Source organism: Balaenoptera acutorostrata, chromosome 20 (genome assembly GCF_949987535.1).
Source record: "Balaenoptera acutorostrata chromosome 20, mBalAcu1.1, whole genome shotgun sequence".
Lineage (NCBI taxonomy): Eukaryota > Metazoa > Chordata > Mammalia > Artiodactyla > Balaenopteridae > Balaenoptera > Balaenoptera acutorostrata.
The window spans coordinates 14,843,863-14,858,407 of NC_080083.1; the positions used below are offsets into that span (position 1 = coordinate 14,843,863).

The window sequence follows — 14,545 nt, forward strand, 5'->3', positions numbered from 1 at the left end:
CTTAGCTTATATTCATTATCTTCTAGGCTAGAGATAGAATACAGATGCTATTTTGAATGCCAACTTTTATCAACAGAGGTCACATGGGATACTGAGTTGAGGATTATAAAGCCACATCCAAGGGACTTCCCTGGTGGTGCAGAGGTTAAGAATCCGCCTGCCAATGCAGGGGACATGGGTTCGAGCCCTGGTCTGGGAAGATCCCACATGCCGTGAAGCAACTAAGCCTGTGCGCCACAACTACTGAGCCTGAGCTCTAGAGCCCGCGAGTCACAACTACTGAAGCCCGTGTGCCTAGAGCCCGTGCTCCGCAACAAGAGAAGCCACCGCAATGAGAAGCCCACGCACCACAACAAAGAGTAGCCCCCACTCGCCGCAACTAGAGAAAGCCCGCACACAGCAATGAAGACCCAACGCAGCCAAAAATAAATAAATTTATTTTTTTAAAAAAGTAGTAAAAGAGAAGTAATCTCTGAGAATGTACCTTAAAAAAAAAATAGGGCTTCCCTGGTGGTGCAGTTGTTGAGAATCTGCCTGCTAATGCAGGGGACATGGGTTCGATCCCTGGTCAGGGAAGATCCCACATGCCGCGGAGCAACTAGGCCCGTGAGCCACAACTACTGAGCCTGCGCGTCTGGAGCCCGTGCTCCGCAACAAGAGTGGCCGCGATAGTGAGAGGCCCGCGCACCGCGATGAAGAGTGGCCCCCGCTTGCCGCAACTAGAGGAAGCCCTCGCACAGAAACGAAGACCCAACACAGCCAAAAAGTAAATGGATAAATAAATAATAATTAAAGGTGCTAATAATTAAAAAATAAATAAATAAATAAATAAAATAAAATAAAATAAAATAAAAAAGAAGCCACATCCAAGTCTAATGAGAAATGGTGCCATGGTCCACTAGTTATGTCTGCCTTGGGCAAAGAACTTAAGGCAGAGGTACGTATACTTATGACTGTCACCTCCACTTTAGAAACATCTCAAATGTCATCTAGTTCCGGGGAGTCATCCCCTCTATTGAAACTCATAATAACCTCTCCTTCTCTCACTTCGCCCAGGACTTTGGTTTGCACCTCCCTGCAACACTGAGCGTATGGCTTGTCTCCCCTGGCATACCGTAGATGATAAGGAAATACACGTGGAAGAATGTGGGAGTGAATACTGAACAAGCTTGTCTGCTCATGACACAGAGACACCCATATCACTGGGTATAGTGATGGAGCTGGAAAGAAGCTTTCAAGTCACATTAAGGTTCAGATCCCATCTCCTCCACTTCAGTTGTGTGACCTTGGGCAACTTATTTAACTTTATTCTAAGCCTTTTCTCTCATCTGTGAGATGGGGATAATAATACCTACTTTGTGGAGTCACTGGGCAGATTAGAAATAATATATTCAAAGCATTTGTCGTGGCACCTGGCATGGCATAACTACTCAATAAATGATAGCAGCAGATTTAATGAATATTCACTGAATTGCAGTTAGCAAAAATTTAGAGATGTCTAATAAAAGGAGAATGCTTAAGTAAATTATGGCATATCTACTTGTAACATCACGCAGGAAAGTAAAATGATGATTATGAAGATTAGGCAGCAACAGGGAAAATGCTTATGACGTGAAATGGAAAAAGCAGAGCCCCAAATTGGGTATTCACTCTGATTACAAGTATACGAAAAAACATAAGAACATTTAAAAAACTGGAAGGAAATACAGCAGCAGGAGACTGATGCTTATGTTCAGGTGGGTGATGGGTTTTTTTTTTTTTTTTTTTTCTGTAATCTGGTTGCATTATCTTTACAAGTAAAACCATGATTTATTTTTAGAAAAAGGCTATGAAGTAAAATAAAATTAATTAATATGTTTTTAAAAAGGGGAAAAAATGCAGACTGCCCCAGGTTGCCGAGGGGCTCCACAGTGGGCAGGGTCTAGTCGCTCTCCCGCCCCCCATCTGCACACTCACCCCGCCGATGTCTTCTTTAGCTTGGCGCACAGTAGGACGTCTGTGAAGAGGAAGACATGCCGCAGCTTCCGGGAGCCCTCCGACACTTCCACCAGGAAGCCGTCCTTCACCAGCTGCCGCGTCTGAGGGAGATGGTACACCCAACCCCGCCTGGGAGTCAGCCCAGGGCCCAGCCTGCACCCATCCAGCTGTGGGGGTGAGGGTGGGGCTCCAGGGAGGGACCGTAGTGTCTGGTGGTTAAGAGAGCACTGGCTTTGGGGTCAGGGACGTGGGCTTAAATCCAGACTCTGCCACTTCCTGGCTGTGATCTTGAGGGCAATTTCCCTGATTTCTCTAAGCCTCAGTCTTAGCAACTGTAAAATGGGGACAATGATATTTGCCCCACAAGGTAGGAGTCATGGTGTATGTAGAACAGTTAGCACAGTGCCTGGCATGTAAGATGTGATCAACAAGTGGTAGCTTTCCACTTCCCTGCAGCTCTCAACAGCTCACACCTGGATGGACCCACCCTGGGTCATGAACACTCCCTCCCACCCCCACCATAAAACCCCCCTAACCCTGCCTAAGATGTTGATCTAGTTTCAGCTAAACCTCGACCTGCAGAACCACTCAGGCCCATTTACACTGTCTCTGACCCTGGACTTCCCTCTGTGGGGCCATCACAGTGTCCTGGGGAACCTGCAGCCATCTCTAACCTGGGCTCTGGCTGGTCCAGAGCATTTTGCTCCATGCATAACTTCCAGAGCCTCCTCCCTGCCACCCTCAGAGCCAGCAGGCTGCTGTGGGGCTGTCACTATCTGTCCCAGCCTTCCCCGTATTATGTGCCGTGTGACCTATATACGTTGCAATATGTAGGTGAGCAAGTAGAAAGTATACAATTCAAATGATCTGAAACTGGTCATGTTCTAGGGCCTCTGGAGCTCTTTCAGACATCCGCAGAGTCCAACAAACTGGTGACATTCCAGGGTTTGCAAACCAGGGCTGGGAGCTGCACCAGGGACAGCTCTCTGTACCCTATTAGTCACTCTCCAGAATGTGTCCCTCATTACTTCCCTCCCCAGGAGACACTGGAGGCTCGTAAATGTCACAAAAGGAGCATAAACCCAGCCAGCCTTCACTCCTAAACGCCACTTAATTACCTCTCTTGGACAGGAAACCCCGTATGCGGGCCAGGCTGCTGACCCATGCAGGTAACTGTCCCTTTGATTGTTCACATTGCTTCCCCTCACTGAGGTGTCCCCACCCTTCCACCAAAAAGGGCCCCCAGGGAACTGGAGCTGCTAGCCACACCTAGGCGCCCACCTGGGACAGTCCAGCCACCTGGCAGCCTCAGTCATCTCTCCCTGACTCCACAAGCTCCCTCAGCCTGAGCCATTATCTTCCAGGGGACTCTGAGGACATCATACTGCCCAGAGGGGGGGTGTCTGCATTCAAGAACGAGATAGCCAGAGCCCTGGTCTGGGGGTCAGCGCATGAGGCTTGCAGACAGATAACCCCAGCTAAAGAATCCAGTTCCGACACTTATAGCCAAGAGACCTCATGCAGGAGACCTGGAGAGACTCTCCGAGGCCCCGTTTCCTCTTCTGCTCCTGTGGACTATTACAAAGATTAATGAGACGCTGGACTTTAAGCTGTCAGTCCAGGACCTGAAGGCCTCTCCTTGGCTGGGAATGAGAGATCAGGGTTGGAGAGGCACAGAGCATCGGGCAGTGGTGCCCGAGCGGGCAGGAGAGCAGGGACGGGCAATCTGGGTGCCAGGCTATGCTGGGTCCTGAGCTCACCTCCCCCTTGGGGGTTGTGACTGCAGTCCGGCGGGGGTCAATGTCCTCATTGATGCTGGACAGGAAATTCTGGGAGATGCGGAGGGCATCCTGTAGCAGCGGGTAGTCTGGGTGGTCCACAGGTGTGTGCTTCAGCAGGTCCTGGGAAGGATGGGGTGGTGAGTTGAGGGGAGCTGTTCTGGGGCTTAGTGAGAAGACAGTGGGGAGAACTCTATCCTCGCTAAAAGAATTCCAAGGGAGACACTAGGGACCCACACTCTAACCTGGTCATGCCTGCAAAATCTGAAATAAAAATTAGGGTCAGAGCAGCAGGGGTGAGGGCAGTGGTGCCCCTTTATTCCTGCTGCGGCCATTACTCTTCCCCTGGGCAGCACAGGCCAGGTGGAGTCTCATGTCACCAAGCAGCTGGGAGAGACACCCCCCTACTCACCCCACAGCTGCTCCAAGGACACTGGAGACCATCACTCAAGGGATCGGGAGGCAGGAAGTGCCTGCCTCCTAGGGAGCATTTGGCCAAAAATCAAGCTTAGTAGCCAAGCTATTTTTAGGCCCTGGACACATCAGCATGGTCACCACAGGCCAGGCAGGTGCAGTCAGGGCCCAGCGACCCTCTGCCCAACTCCCCAGATGGGCTGTTCTCAGCGACTCCAGTGCCCGCCCACCCTGAGTTCAGTCTCCCATCCAACTCCTAAGCCCTCTCAGGCCATTCAGGGGGTACACACTCACATGTAGGACAAGGGTGCTCCTGGTTACTCGGTCAATGGGCTTGTAGAGCAGAGCTGTTGGGGGCAGGGGCAAAGGAGACAGGTCAGATGAAATACAGGGAGCAGCTTGAGACCTTAGGGGGCAACCTTATGCCCCGACCCGCCTCCCTCCCTTGCATGGACACCCGCTTACAGGAGGCCAAAGTGGGTTCCATGGTAACCCACACCTCCATTTTCACCCCAGGCAGGCCAGACCACACCAAAAGGAGGACACACAGCTCTGGTGGCCCAGGGCCCCTCCCACCTGCCTCCTCATCTCATCTCCCACCAGACGTGATTTCTTCGAGGGCTGTGCGTCCCCCAGGCCCGTCCTGGCCTGACCAGGCTCAAAGCAGACACAGATACTCCTCTGTACCCTCCACGATGAATCACACAGCCTTACCCCCCAGAGCTCCAGGACTCTGGGGGTCACACCCGGGACCCCAGAATGCAGGAAGGAGACACTGTTTTTCCGGGGGGGGGGCGGTGTCCCCGTGCCCCATCATTCTCATATCCCTCTGGTCCAAGGCCTGGCACCGCCAGCTGGGAACAGCATGCTTCGTTCTGACCCACACGGTTGACCTCATCTCCATGAGGAAGACCCCTCTCCATGCCCTCAACCCCCTCCTGGCTGAGGGCCAAGGAGGCATGCCCAGCCTCCACAGAAAGGCTCTGCTCTCAAGCTAGTGGCAGCTGGGGGGCAAAGATTTCCTAAAGGAATTCAGGTGGGGCTTCAAGTATGAGAGCCCCTGAAGAGGCTGGGAAAAATGCAAGCTCACCAGGGCCCCCACTGGCCACACCCCTTGGTGACCAGGACACCAAATGAGGATTGCTGGGATTCAGCAGGGACAGGCGGAGGCGGCAGCTGGCCCACTGACACTTCCAGACAAAGCTCCTGCAAGCAGCTGTGCCCTGCCCCTCCCAGCCTGGGTGGTTCAGCTCCGGCCCCGCACCTGGACACCTCTGTCCATGGGGTCATGACCTTTGTCCTCCTGCCGTGGGAGCAGTAAGAGGCAGGATGCTGGGCTGGGGAGGAGGACCCTAGAGTGGGTGTCCCATGGGACCAGGCTGTGACAGGTCCCAGAGCTGACATTCATGTCCCAGCCAGCCCCCAAACCAGAGAGTTCCCCAAAGCCCTAGATATAAATACCCTGTGCATTGCTCAATGGACACTTCGGGGAATAATCTGCTGGCTACGGAGAAGATGCAGTCTCAGTGGTGTGCCCTGAGCCTCATCTGCTGGCTTTGCCTGGCTGCCCATTAGAATCACTAGGGAACTCCTAAAAGATTCAGATGCCTGTTTCCCCCTCTCCCATCAACTAAACAGCAGGCTCTGATGGGCAGAACCCAGGCATCACCATTTTAAAAAATCTCCTGTGCTGATTCTGATATGTCATAATGGTTGAAAACCACCGCCTTATGCAAACACATCTCCCATGATTTATTTGCAGCCCTTTCTTAATTTAGCAATGTCTAAAGCCCCTCCCCATGGGCTACGGGAGCTAGAATGGACAGGACCAGGCTTGGGGTATCTCGGGACAGTGAGGGTACAGCCCAGTTACCAGCCCAGGAGGGGGCCAGTTCTGAGGCTGTCTAGGGTACCCACCTGTGGCTCAGCCCATCTGCAGGGGGAAAAAAAATCACTCCCTGAGAACCCCAGAGACCCAGAGAAAGTGCAAGCTCAGCAGACACCTGCCAGGGTGGGCCCTCGAGCTCCCGCCCAGGGAAAGCTGATACTACAGTGTCAGCTCCCTCTGCCCCTCTGTCAGGTCCCAGGAGGAAGAGGTTTCTGACTAAGCTCAGAGGTCTGCACAAATGGTGGATCGGGTTTCAGACGGGTTATTAATATGCCTATAGTCACCTCAAGAGTCCACTTGATTGTGGCCATGGAATGAGTCCTAATGCATCAGCCCCAGGTGGTGGAGGGGCAGGTGGGAGGAAGGGTGGGGAGAGGCAAGTGCAGCGAGAGGGCCCTGGGGCCACCGTCAGATATGGAAGGAGCCAGCGCAGCCCTGATGTTCGTGCTCTCCACGGCACCTGCGCACCTGCTTCCCCTGAGAATGCAGGGTGAAGAGCCCACCTTTCCCCCCTCACCTGCTCCACGGCTCCAGCAGGCTGGCCTGCTTCCTGCCTCTGCTTCACCCACTCTCACCCCTCCTCACCATGGGGTTCCTGTTTCTGGGACAGACACCATTCACCAAGTTGCAATGCCTGTCTCTCCCCCTCCTCCAGAAAGCCTTCCCCAACCAGGATTTTCACAAGCAACACTCACAGCGCCTAAAAGTCAAACCATGACATGTGCAAGCTGGCCTCTCTCTAATTTGCTGAGTACTTACTCTGTGTCCAATGGCACTGTTTTACATGCGTTATTTCCTTTAATTAAAAAGGGAAGCAATTATCACTAGCCCCATTTTACAGATGCAGAAACTTCTCGAAAGCACAGAGAAATTATGTAACTTGCTCACAATCACAAAGCCGTAAGGGACAGCTGGGTTTTGAATCTACCCATGGTCTACACGTGCTCCTATCTTTGAGATGTCCCCTTCCGTAGGGGGAGGCAGCACCTGCAAAAGCTCGGTGGCCCTCGGGAGGATTCTGGGAAAGATTCACCGGGAAGGAGTGGATGAGCGGGGCTCTCTTGTTGCCAAGGTGAGCCCCCTTCTTAGGGGCCTGGGTCACACGCGACCTTCCTTGCACCTCCACTGTGTGTGGCCTGGAGCCCTGCAGACTGGGTGCTCGGCACACAACCGCTAAGGCAGACAACTGCAGAGTGAGCCCCAAGTCGCACAGCCTCCCTGATACCCCACGACCAGCACCCCTTGGAGGGGCTGAGAAGATTCAAACAGCGTGGTCAGCAAGGGCTCCTTCACTCTTGACCGCTCACTTTAAAGCTGACTTTGTTGCAGGGACCAAAGAAACCCTGAACTCCAGGTCCCAGGCCTGTTTCACTAAAACTAAGCTTCTTTTGGGGGAAGAAAGAGGAAGCAAAGGGCTGACCGTTTCCTCTTTAGGGATACTGACTGGAGACTTGACCAACTCCTAGACCAGACCAAAAAGGGCATTTTCCCCTCAGATCTAGGGCCAGGCCAGTTTCAAGCCTGTCAGAATCTGAGCTGAGGGGCGGGGACCCAGATCAGCTTCTGCCTGTGACTACAGCTGTCCTGCTGGGACAGCTGGAGGGGGGCGACCTCAGGGGCTATCTCCATCATGAGCAGTCTTCAATGCAGGACAGCCCGAGAAGGTGAGGGGACAGCTGGTCGCGCACAGTGGCCTCCGGGAAGAGCCCGAGAAACCTCAGCATTGCTCCTCCAGCATGCTGCCACCCCCCTCTGTTCAGCCTTTGACAAGGAGCTCCGGGTTACCACGGAGATATGAGAGCAAAGTGGCTGAGAGGGGTGCAGAGACAAAACGCCTGGTGGGAGAGAAGGTCCTGAAACCAGCTGCCTGCCACAGGAGCCCAGAGCAGCTGGCCTGGGGCAACATTTGACCCTTATACCCCTGCCAAAGGCAGCCTGGCTTATCCCTCAGGTACCTCTGGCCTCGCAAGGCGGGGCCCACTAGCTTCTGGACACTTCCTTGCCTAGATCTGTGCCAGCCTCCTCTGAGCAAGAGCCTTGGCTGACTGCACACACCTGCCCCAGGACCCCCTCCCTGAGGGAGCTGCAAAGATGATGCTCTGTCCGTCCCCCCTATTGTATGGTGGGTGTGTGACCTTCACGAACCAGCAGCCGGCCACGCCCCCCTCTCCCACCAGCATTCACGGCCAAGACCTCAGCTCAAGGGTCTCCAGTGGCTAGAAACGAACCCCCTAGGAGCAACCCAATTCCTTCCTGCTCCCGACCACATCCACGTTCTCCCCTGCCATTCAGAGAGGAGAGAGCGAAGGCACTCCAAGCACACAATACCCTGGCCTCTCACGAAACAAAGAGACTCCCAACTTCTCCCTCCAGCCGGGGCTGGCACCCTCCCACTCCAAGGCACTGCCATCCAGACCATCTGTCACTCTCCGATTGGCCCCTGCTGACCCCTCTCCAGCCCCAGGGTGGCCACCCCTGCAGGCCCAGCCTCGTCACTTTCTCTCCTTAACAGCCTCTCCAGGAAGTTGCCCCCAGCCTCTCAAGCTGAGCCACTAACTCCCCACAGATCCTCGGGGGTACCTGGACCCTTCTAGCCTGGTCCTCCCATCTCCAAGCCACCCTGCCCCGAGTGGCCCCCAGACTTCAACTCCAGGCTGGAAGCTGGCTGGCACGGGGTTAACATAGGTCCAGCCACTTGTCCCCCCCTCCCTGCCCTGCTGCCCCCCAAACCTTGATGGCCACATTTCAGCCCACTCCAGCCAGCCCCCAGAGGTGGGAAGACACACCACCTCTCGGGAGAGGGGGCCTGTGTTACCATAGGTGCAGTTACAGCAGAAGCGAATGATGAGGAGAATTTCCATGGCAGCCTCCGTCCCCGCGGCAGGAGCTTGCGGCCATCGCTCCCGGCTCCCCAGCTCCCATCAGCCGCCCGGCCACTCAGCCACCTTCCCGGCTGCTGCTGCACAGCCTCGAGAATCAAGCAGCCGCTTCTGAGTGCTCCTCTAGCAAGGGGGAGGGGAGCGGAGGGCTGCGTGCGTGGAGGGGGGAGGAGGAGGAGGGGAGTGAGCCGCCTGCTGGCATCCTAGGGAGGAGCACGTTTGTAGCTGGCCAGCTGCCTGGGGACAGAGGCTGGATTCCTCGCATGCACACGCTCACACACACACACACACACACACACACACACGCACGCGCACGCACACACACAAGCAGGGCACCGTAGTCCACAAAGCCAGACAAAGGAAGGTGACTGTTATCCAAGCCATTCCCCAAAGTACCTTCCATAGTGACTGACGTGTGGCTGTCCTTGGAGTCCTTGGGACCTTTCACTTTCAGTTCCTGCCAAACAGAGGAGAGGAATCACTACCTGGCCTGTCCCCCGAGCCTCCCCATCCCCCATCGTGAGCATGGCAGGAAGCAGGGCTCTGAAACCCAGGGGTGCAAATAGGAGAAGAGAGACAAAGACTAACAGGTGCAGGCCTCCCTCTGCCTCTCTGCTTACTGAGCCCCTGGGCCACACCCATCACCTCCTGGAGCCTCGGGGGTCCAGCAGCTGATACAGGCAAGGAGGAGGGCTTCCAGGGACCAGAGAGGACTGCAATCCTGGTGCTCCTCAGACTGGTGCCCTGAAGCCCCTCCCCAGCAGCTCAGAGGGCCTTCCGGAGGAGGACCACCCCCTCCTCCACCCCGCAGCAGCGGCCACTACTCAGAGGTCTGTACACATCAGCCCAGGGCCAACAGGGTTTCAGTGCACAAGCACCAGCGCACCAGCTGGTCCTTGGGCATGAGCAGCCCTTGAGATAAGGAGCGAAGGGTCCCACACACCTGCACAGGGGGAAGCAGGGAGGTGCAGGGCAGTCCGAGCTGTATCTTACCCATATTGAAGGGGACTCACCCAGCCACCGGCCCCACCCGCACTCCCCACCCACCATGCCTGGGCTGGGCGTCAGAGAGGAAACTCAAGGAAGGAAGAGGCAACATCCCTCCTGGATCCCATGCAAAGTGACAGGGAGTGAGTGCCGGAAACAGACCCCAGGGGTGGCTTATCTGATCCTAACCTCTTTCATCTGCCTTTAGAGTCAGAGGTTCCAGCTCCAGCCCTTGCCACTGGACCAGTGTGGCCTGTAATTGGAGCTGTAATGCAATCCCCACTTGGAAGACTGAGTGCATGGTTGATGGGGGGGTGGGGGGGGTGGGTTCCCAGGGGACGTGTCAGCAGGAAGGCGGGGACGAGGTGAGGCCAAGGACAGGTACCAGGTGATGTTGCCTGCTCTGCCTGGGGGGAAATGCCCAGGCAGTGGGGAGCTCCACACTTCCTACTCCTGCCTCAAGCTGTTTTCTAGACAGAGAAAACCCCCAGGGACTGAGCCTGGGGTGTGGGGCTGGGGAAAAGGGAGGTTGCTCAGCTTCTCAAGGCTGTGTCTGGATTCCCAGATTTAGGGAATTTTTCTCCATGTCCCCTTCCAGTGCAGCCTAGAGGTATGAAATCGCTCTGCTGCAGAGGAGGAGGGCCTAATTGCAGTAATTAAGTGGCAGCACCAGTGGGAAGTGATGGCGTCTGCGCATGAGTCAGGGTGAGAAGCCACTGGCAGCAGGCCACAGGCCTCGCTCTGCCCTTGGGGCCAGCTGGCTATAAGAGGGGCTTGGGGAAGAGCGCAGGGGTTTCTGCCCACCATAGGGAACAGGCAGTCAGCCCAGGCTAAGAGGAGACCCCCCCACCAACCACTCTCTGGACCACACATGACCCGGGCACCCGGGCCGCCTTGGCAGGGTCATTCTGAACACAGATGGGAAACCCAGTTTGTTCCCAGGGAGGGCGGGGAGCCATGAGAGGAAAACCCTTTCTCCAGCCTCATTGCTCCACTTAGAGGGACCTTCCCAGCCCTCACTCCACTCCGTCCTCCCAGGCAGAGGGTGACTCACCTGACCCCTAGGTTTGGGAGAAGAAACAGAGCTCAGCCCTCCTCTCTCTGCCCCCAGTAGATGTGTTTGAACATGGAGGGGAAGTGTTAGCAAATCCAGTGTGGCTACAGATCCATGTCCACGTTTTTCCAATCCGGCTTTGACTAGTAATCAAGCTGGCATTTTCATCTCCATCTGCCCCACTCTCGCACTGCCTCCCGGCTGATTCCAAACTTGAGTATGACCCTTATAACCCAAGTAGTTTCTCGAAAACTATCCTGCACCTCACCAACTTTTCCAGCATCAGAGCTGAGAGAGAAAGCAAAGGATTCAGAGGGGCCTATAAGGCAGGACTTCCAAAACTGCAGAAGGAGCTCCCTTTCCTTGGAACCAGAGGTTCTCCTTCCCCAAGCTTGGAGCTGGGTGTTGTGATTGTAAAGCCAGTGGCCTGGTGGGGGTGGGGGTGGGGGGTGGGGGGGGTATCCCTGAGATCTTTTTGGCTCAAGGGGTGAGCTGGGCTGTGCTCCTGAGGAATCCTAGAGCCCTTCCCTGCCACTTCCTGGATAGAAGTGTCGGCGGCAGACAATGCCGCATCTTTGCCCTGCGGAGGAGGGTGGTGGGAAGGCTGGGCTGCAGCCGCAGGGACAGGCATATTCCCAGCCAGAAGATCTAGGGCTTCTTCTCCACGTGGCCTTTGTCCGCTCTCTATGGGACTGCAAGGATCTTAAAAGATCACCTAGTCCAGACTCCCTCAAATCTTCCTGATTATAAAAATCACCTGGGGAAGTTTGTTAAAAATACAGACTCCTGGGCTCCACCCCAAACCTTCTGGATTGAAGCTCCAGGGAAGGTGCCTGAAGATCTGCATTTTAAACAGTGACCCTGGTGGTTCTTGTTGTCAAGCAAGCTTGGGATGAGCTGGATCAATCCAGACACCTCATTCTACAGCAGAGGAAATAAGCCCAAGAGAAGGGAAGTGACTTGCTTAAGGTCACCACAGTGTGGGAGAATGCTGCCTTTTTAATTTTCTTCTTTGCTTCCCCTGTTCTAATACAGAATAACCTAAAACAGAATAACAAAATCATACATAAAGCGATATTCTTATGTTAAGAGGGAAAATGTCAAGTGCAAGAAAGCAAATCAGGCTAAGTGTTACTCATCAGGGGAACCATTTTCCTCACTGGCAATCAGGGGAGGAGAGGCCCTAAGGCTAGAAGGCTCTGAGCAGCCCCCCAAACCCCGAGTCATAGGGGTGGCTGTGCAGGGAGCTGCCCACCTCAGAGATCTTCTGGAATTGGTTGTTGGACTGGCTGCACTTCTCAGCTGTCTCCAGAGCGACTTTATAGTTATCCACAAATGCTTTGTACACGCCAAGCTGGCTGGCCTGCAGGGAGAAGAGAGAGAAGGGCAGGAGAGGGACGGGGAGAGAGGATTAATGAATGGATGAAAGCATAACCAGAGCACCTGGAGCTCCCTTAGCACTCAGAACCTCTAACTCAGTCCAAATGGCTAGCTGGGAGCAGAAGGAAAAGGCAGGATGAACATACTACAGTATCCCTCTGAACTTGGTAGTTTCCATGGAAACTGGCTCAGCCAATAAGGTTAACAAGGGGGTATTGGGGGTTGGGGGGAGCAGGGCACGGCCTTTGTTGGCATGCTAAAATTCAGTTCATTGCAGCATTTGGCTTTATTTAGCATCATCAAAGTCTCGCAGGGTTTGAAGCCCCTTAATGCCTCACGAGTCTTTCACAGCCTGGAATTAGCTGAAGCAGGGGGAGACAGGGAGAGGGGTGGGCACGTGTGGCCTGCTCAGTGCCCCACTCCCCATGCTCAGTGTGGGGAACTGCATTTAAAGGCGCAGTCCCCACTTCCCTCGGCCTCCCTCGAGGTCCCTTTCCCCACCTCCTCAGCCTTCAAGGAGCCAGAAGTCCTTCCTCTCTACACATTTGCATGTCACTTTGAACCTAACACAAAGCTTTCCACAGCTGCGGACCACACAGAGCCTCGTCGCCTCCTTGGGGAGGCAGAACAGATGCCATCAGCCCTTTCTGCAAAAGGGGAAACCAAGGCTCGTTAATTCAATTCCGCAAATACTTATGGAAAGCCTTCTCTGTGCTCTGCATGTACATTTCCTCTTACCAGAACAAAGGGTGGAAATTCTAATTAAACCACAATGAGACACTACTTCATACCCATCAACCTGGTCAAAATTGAAAAGTCTAATGATATTAAGGGTTGGAAAGAATGTAGGAAAATAGGAACTTTTACAGACTGCTTGCCGGGGTGTAAATTAGTATAATTATTTGGAGAGTAATTTGTCAATAACTAACAAAGTTGAAAATATGCACAGCTTAGCCTACTACTTAGCAAATCCTCTTCTACAAACAGACCCCAGGGCTATGCTGTCCCGTATGGGAGCCACTTGCTACACATGGATATTGAGCGTCTAAAATGTGACTAGTCCAAACTGAGATGTGCTGAGTGTAAAATACACACTGGGTTTCAAAGGCTTAGTATGAGAAAGAGAATGTAAATTATCTCATTAATTTCTTAATCTTGATTACATGTTGAAATGATAATATTTTGACTCTACTGGGTTAAATAAAATATATTCTTAACATTAATTTTACCTGTTTATTTTTACTCAGTGTGACTACTAGAAAAATTTAAGTTATATACGTGGCTCGCACTATATTTCTTTTTTTTTTTTTTTTTTTTTTTATTTATTTATTTATTTATTTATTTATTTATTTATTTATTTTTGGCTGCGCTGGGTCTTTGGTTCATGCGAGGGCTTTCTCCAGTTGCGGCAAGTGGGGGCCACTCTTCATCGCGGTGCGGGGACCGCTCTTCATCGCGGTGCGCGGGCCTTTCACTATCGCGGCCCCTCCCGTCGCGGGGCACAGGCTCCAGAAGCGCAGGCTCAGCAGCCGTGGCTCACGGGCCCAGCCGCTCCGCGGCATGTGGGATCCTCCCAGACCAGGGCTCGAACCCGTGTCTCCTGCATTAGCAGGCAGATTCTCAACCACTGCGCCACCAGGGAAGCCCCTCGCACTATATTTCTACTGGAAAGTACTGCTCTAGAGAAACTTGCATATGTGTGTGCACAAGAAAATGTGAACAAGGGTATTTACCCGCCTCACTCTTTCTTTTATGAAAAGACTGGAAACAAATGCTCACAAATAGAGGAACCCATACACACAGTGCAGTTAAAATGGATGAACTAGATCTTTGTGTAGCAACACTGACAAGTTTCAAAATGAATGCTGATTGAATTGCAAAACACATGATACATATAGACACACTTATATACACTTTAAAAGTACGTGCAATGCCATAAAAAGATATATATGCGTAGCAAACACACGAACTGCAGCCTAAAAGGCTACATACCAAATTCATGCCAGTAGCTGCTTCTAGGTTGAGAGGAAGGGCAAGAGGAAAGGGAGAGAGAGAGAGACTTCATCCTCATCTGTAATGCTTTATTTTCTTGATTGAAAAGTCTTTCCATATATCTTCAGAGCTTAACATCTGTTAATTCTGGGAGGTGACTGCACCATTGTTTGCTACATTATTCTCTAGATTTTCT

General features: G+C 53.2%; 1 protein-coding gene across 3 annotated transcripts in view; it reads right to left on the minus strand.

The window, feature by feature from the left end:
- The window catches only part of ABR (ABR activator of RhoGEF and GTPase), a 180,666-nt gene that overhangs the window by 48,477 nt on the left and 117,644 nt on the right, over window positions 1-14,545 (minus strand). For all 3 annotated transcript variants that reach the window (XM_057535701.1, XM_057535702.1, XM_007183829.3), the window contains 5 exons: window positions 12,233-12,340; window positions 9,333-9,393; window positions 4,464-4,516; window positions 3,738-3,878; window positions 1,957-2,078 (listed from right to left, as the gene is read on the minus strand). In XM_057535701.1, the coding sequence (XP_057391684.1) occupies window positions 1,957-2,078; window positions 3,738-3,878; window positions 4,464-4,516; window positions 9,333-9,393; window positions 12,233-12,340 (485 nt within the window). The remainder of the gene's footprint in view (window positions 1-1,956; window positions 2,079-3,737; window positions 3,879-4,463; window positions 4,517-9,332; window positions 9,394-12,232; window positions 12,341-14,545) is intronic.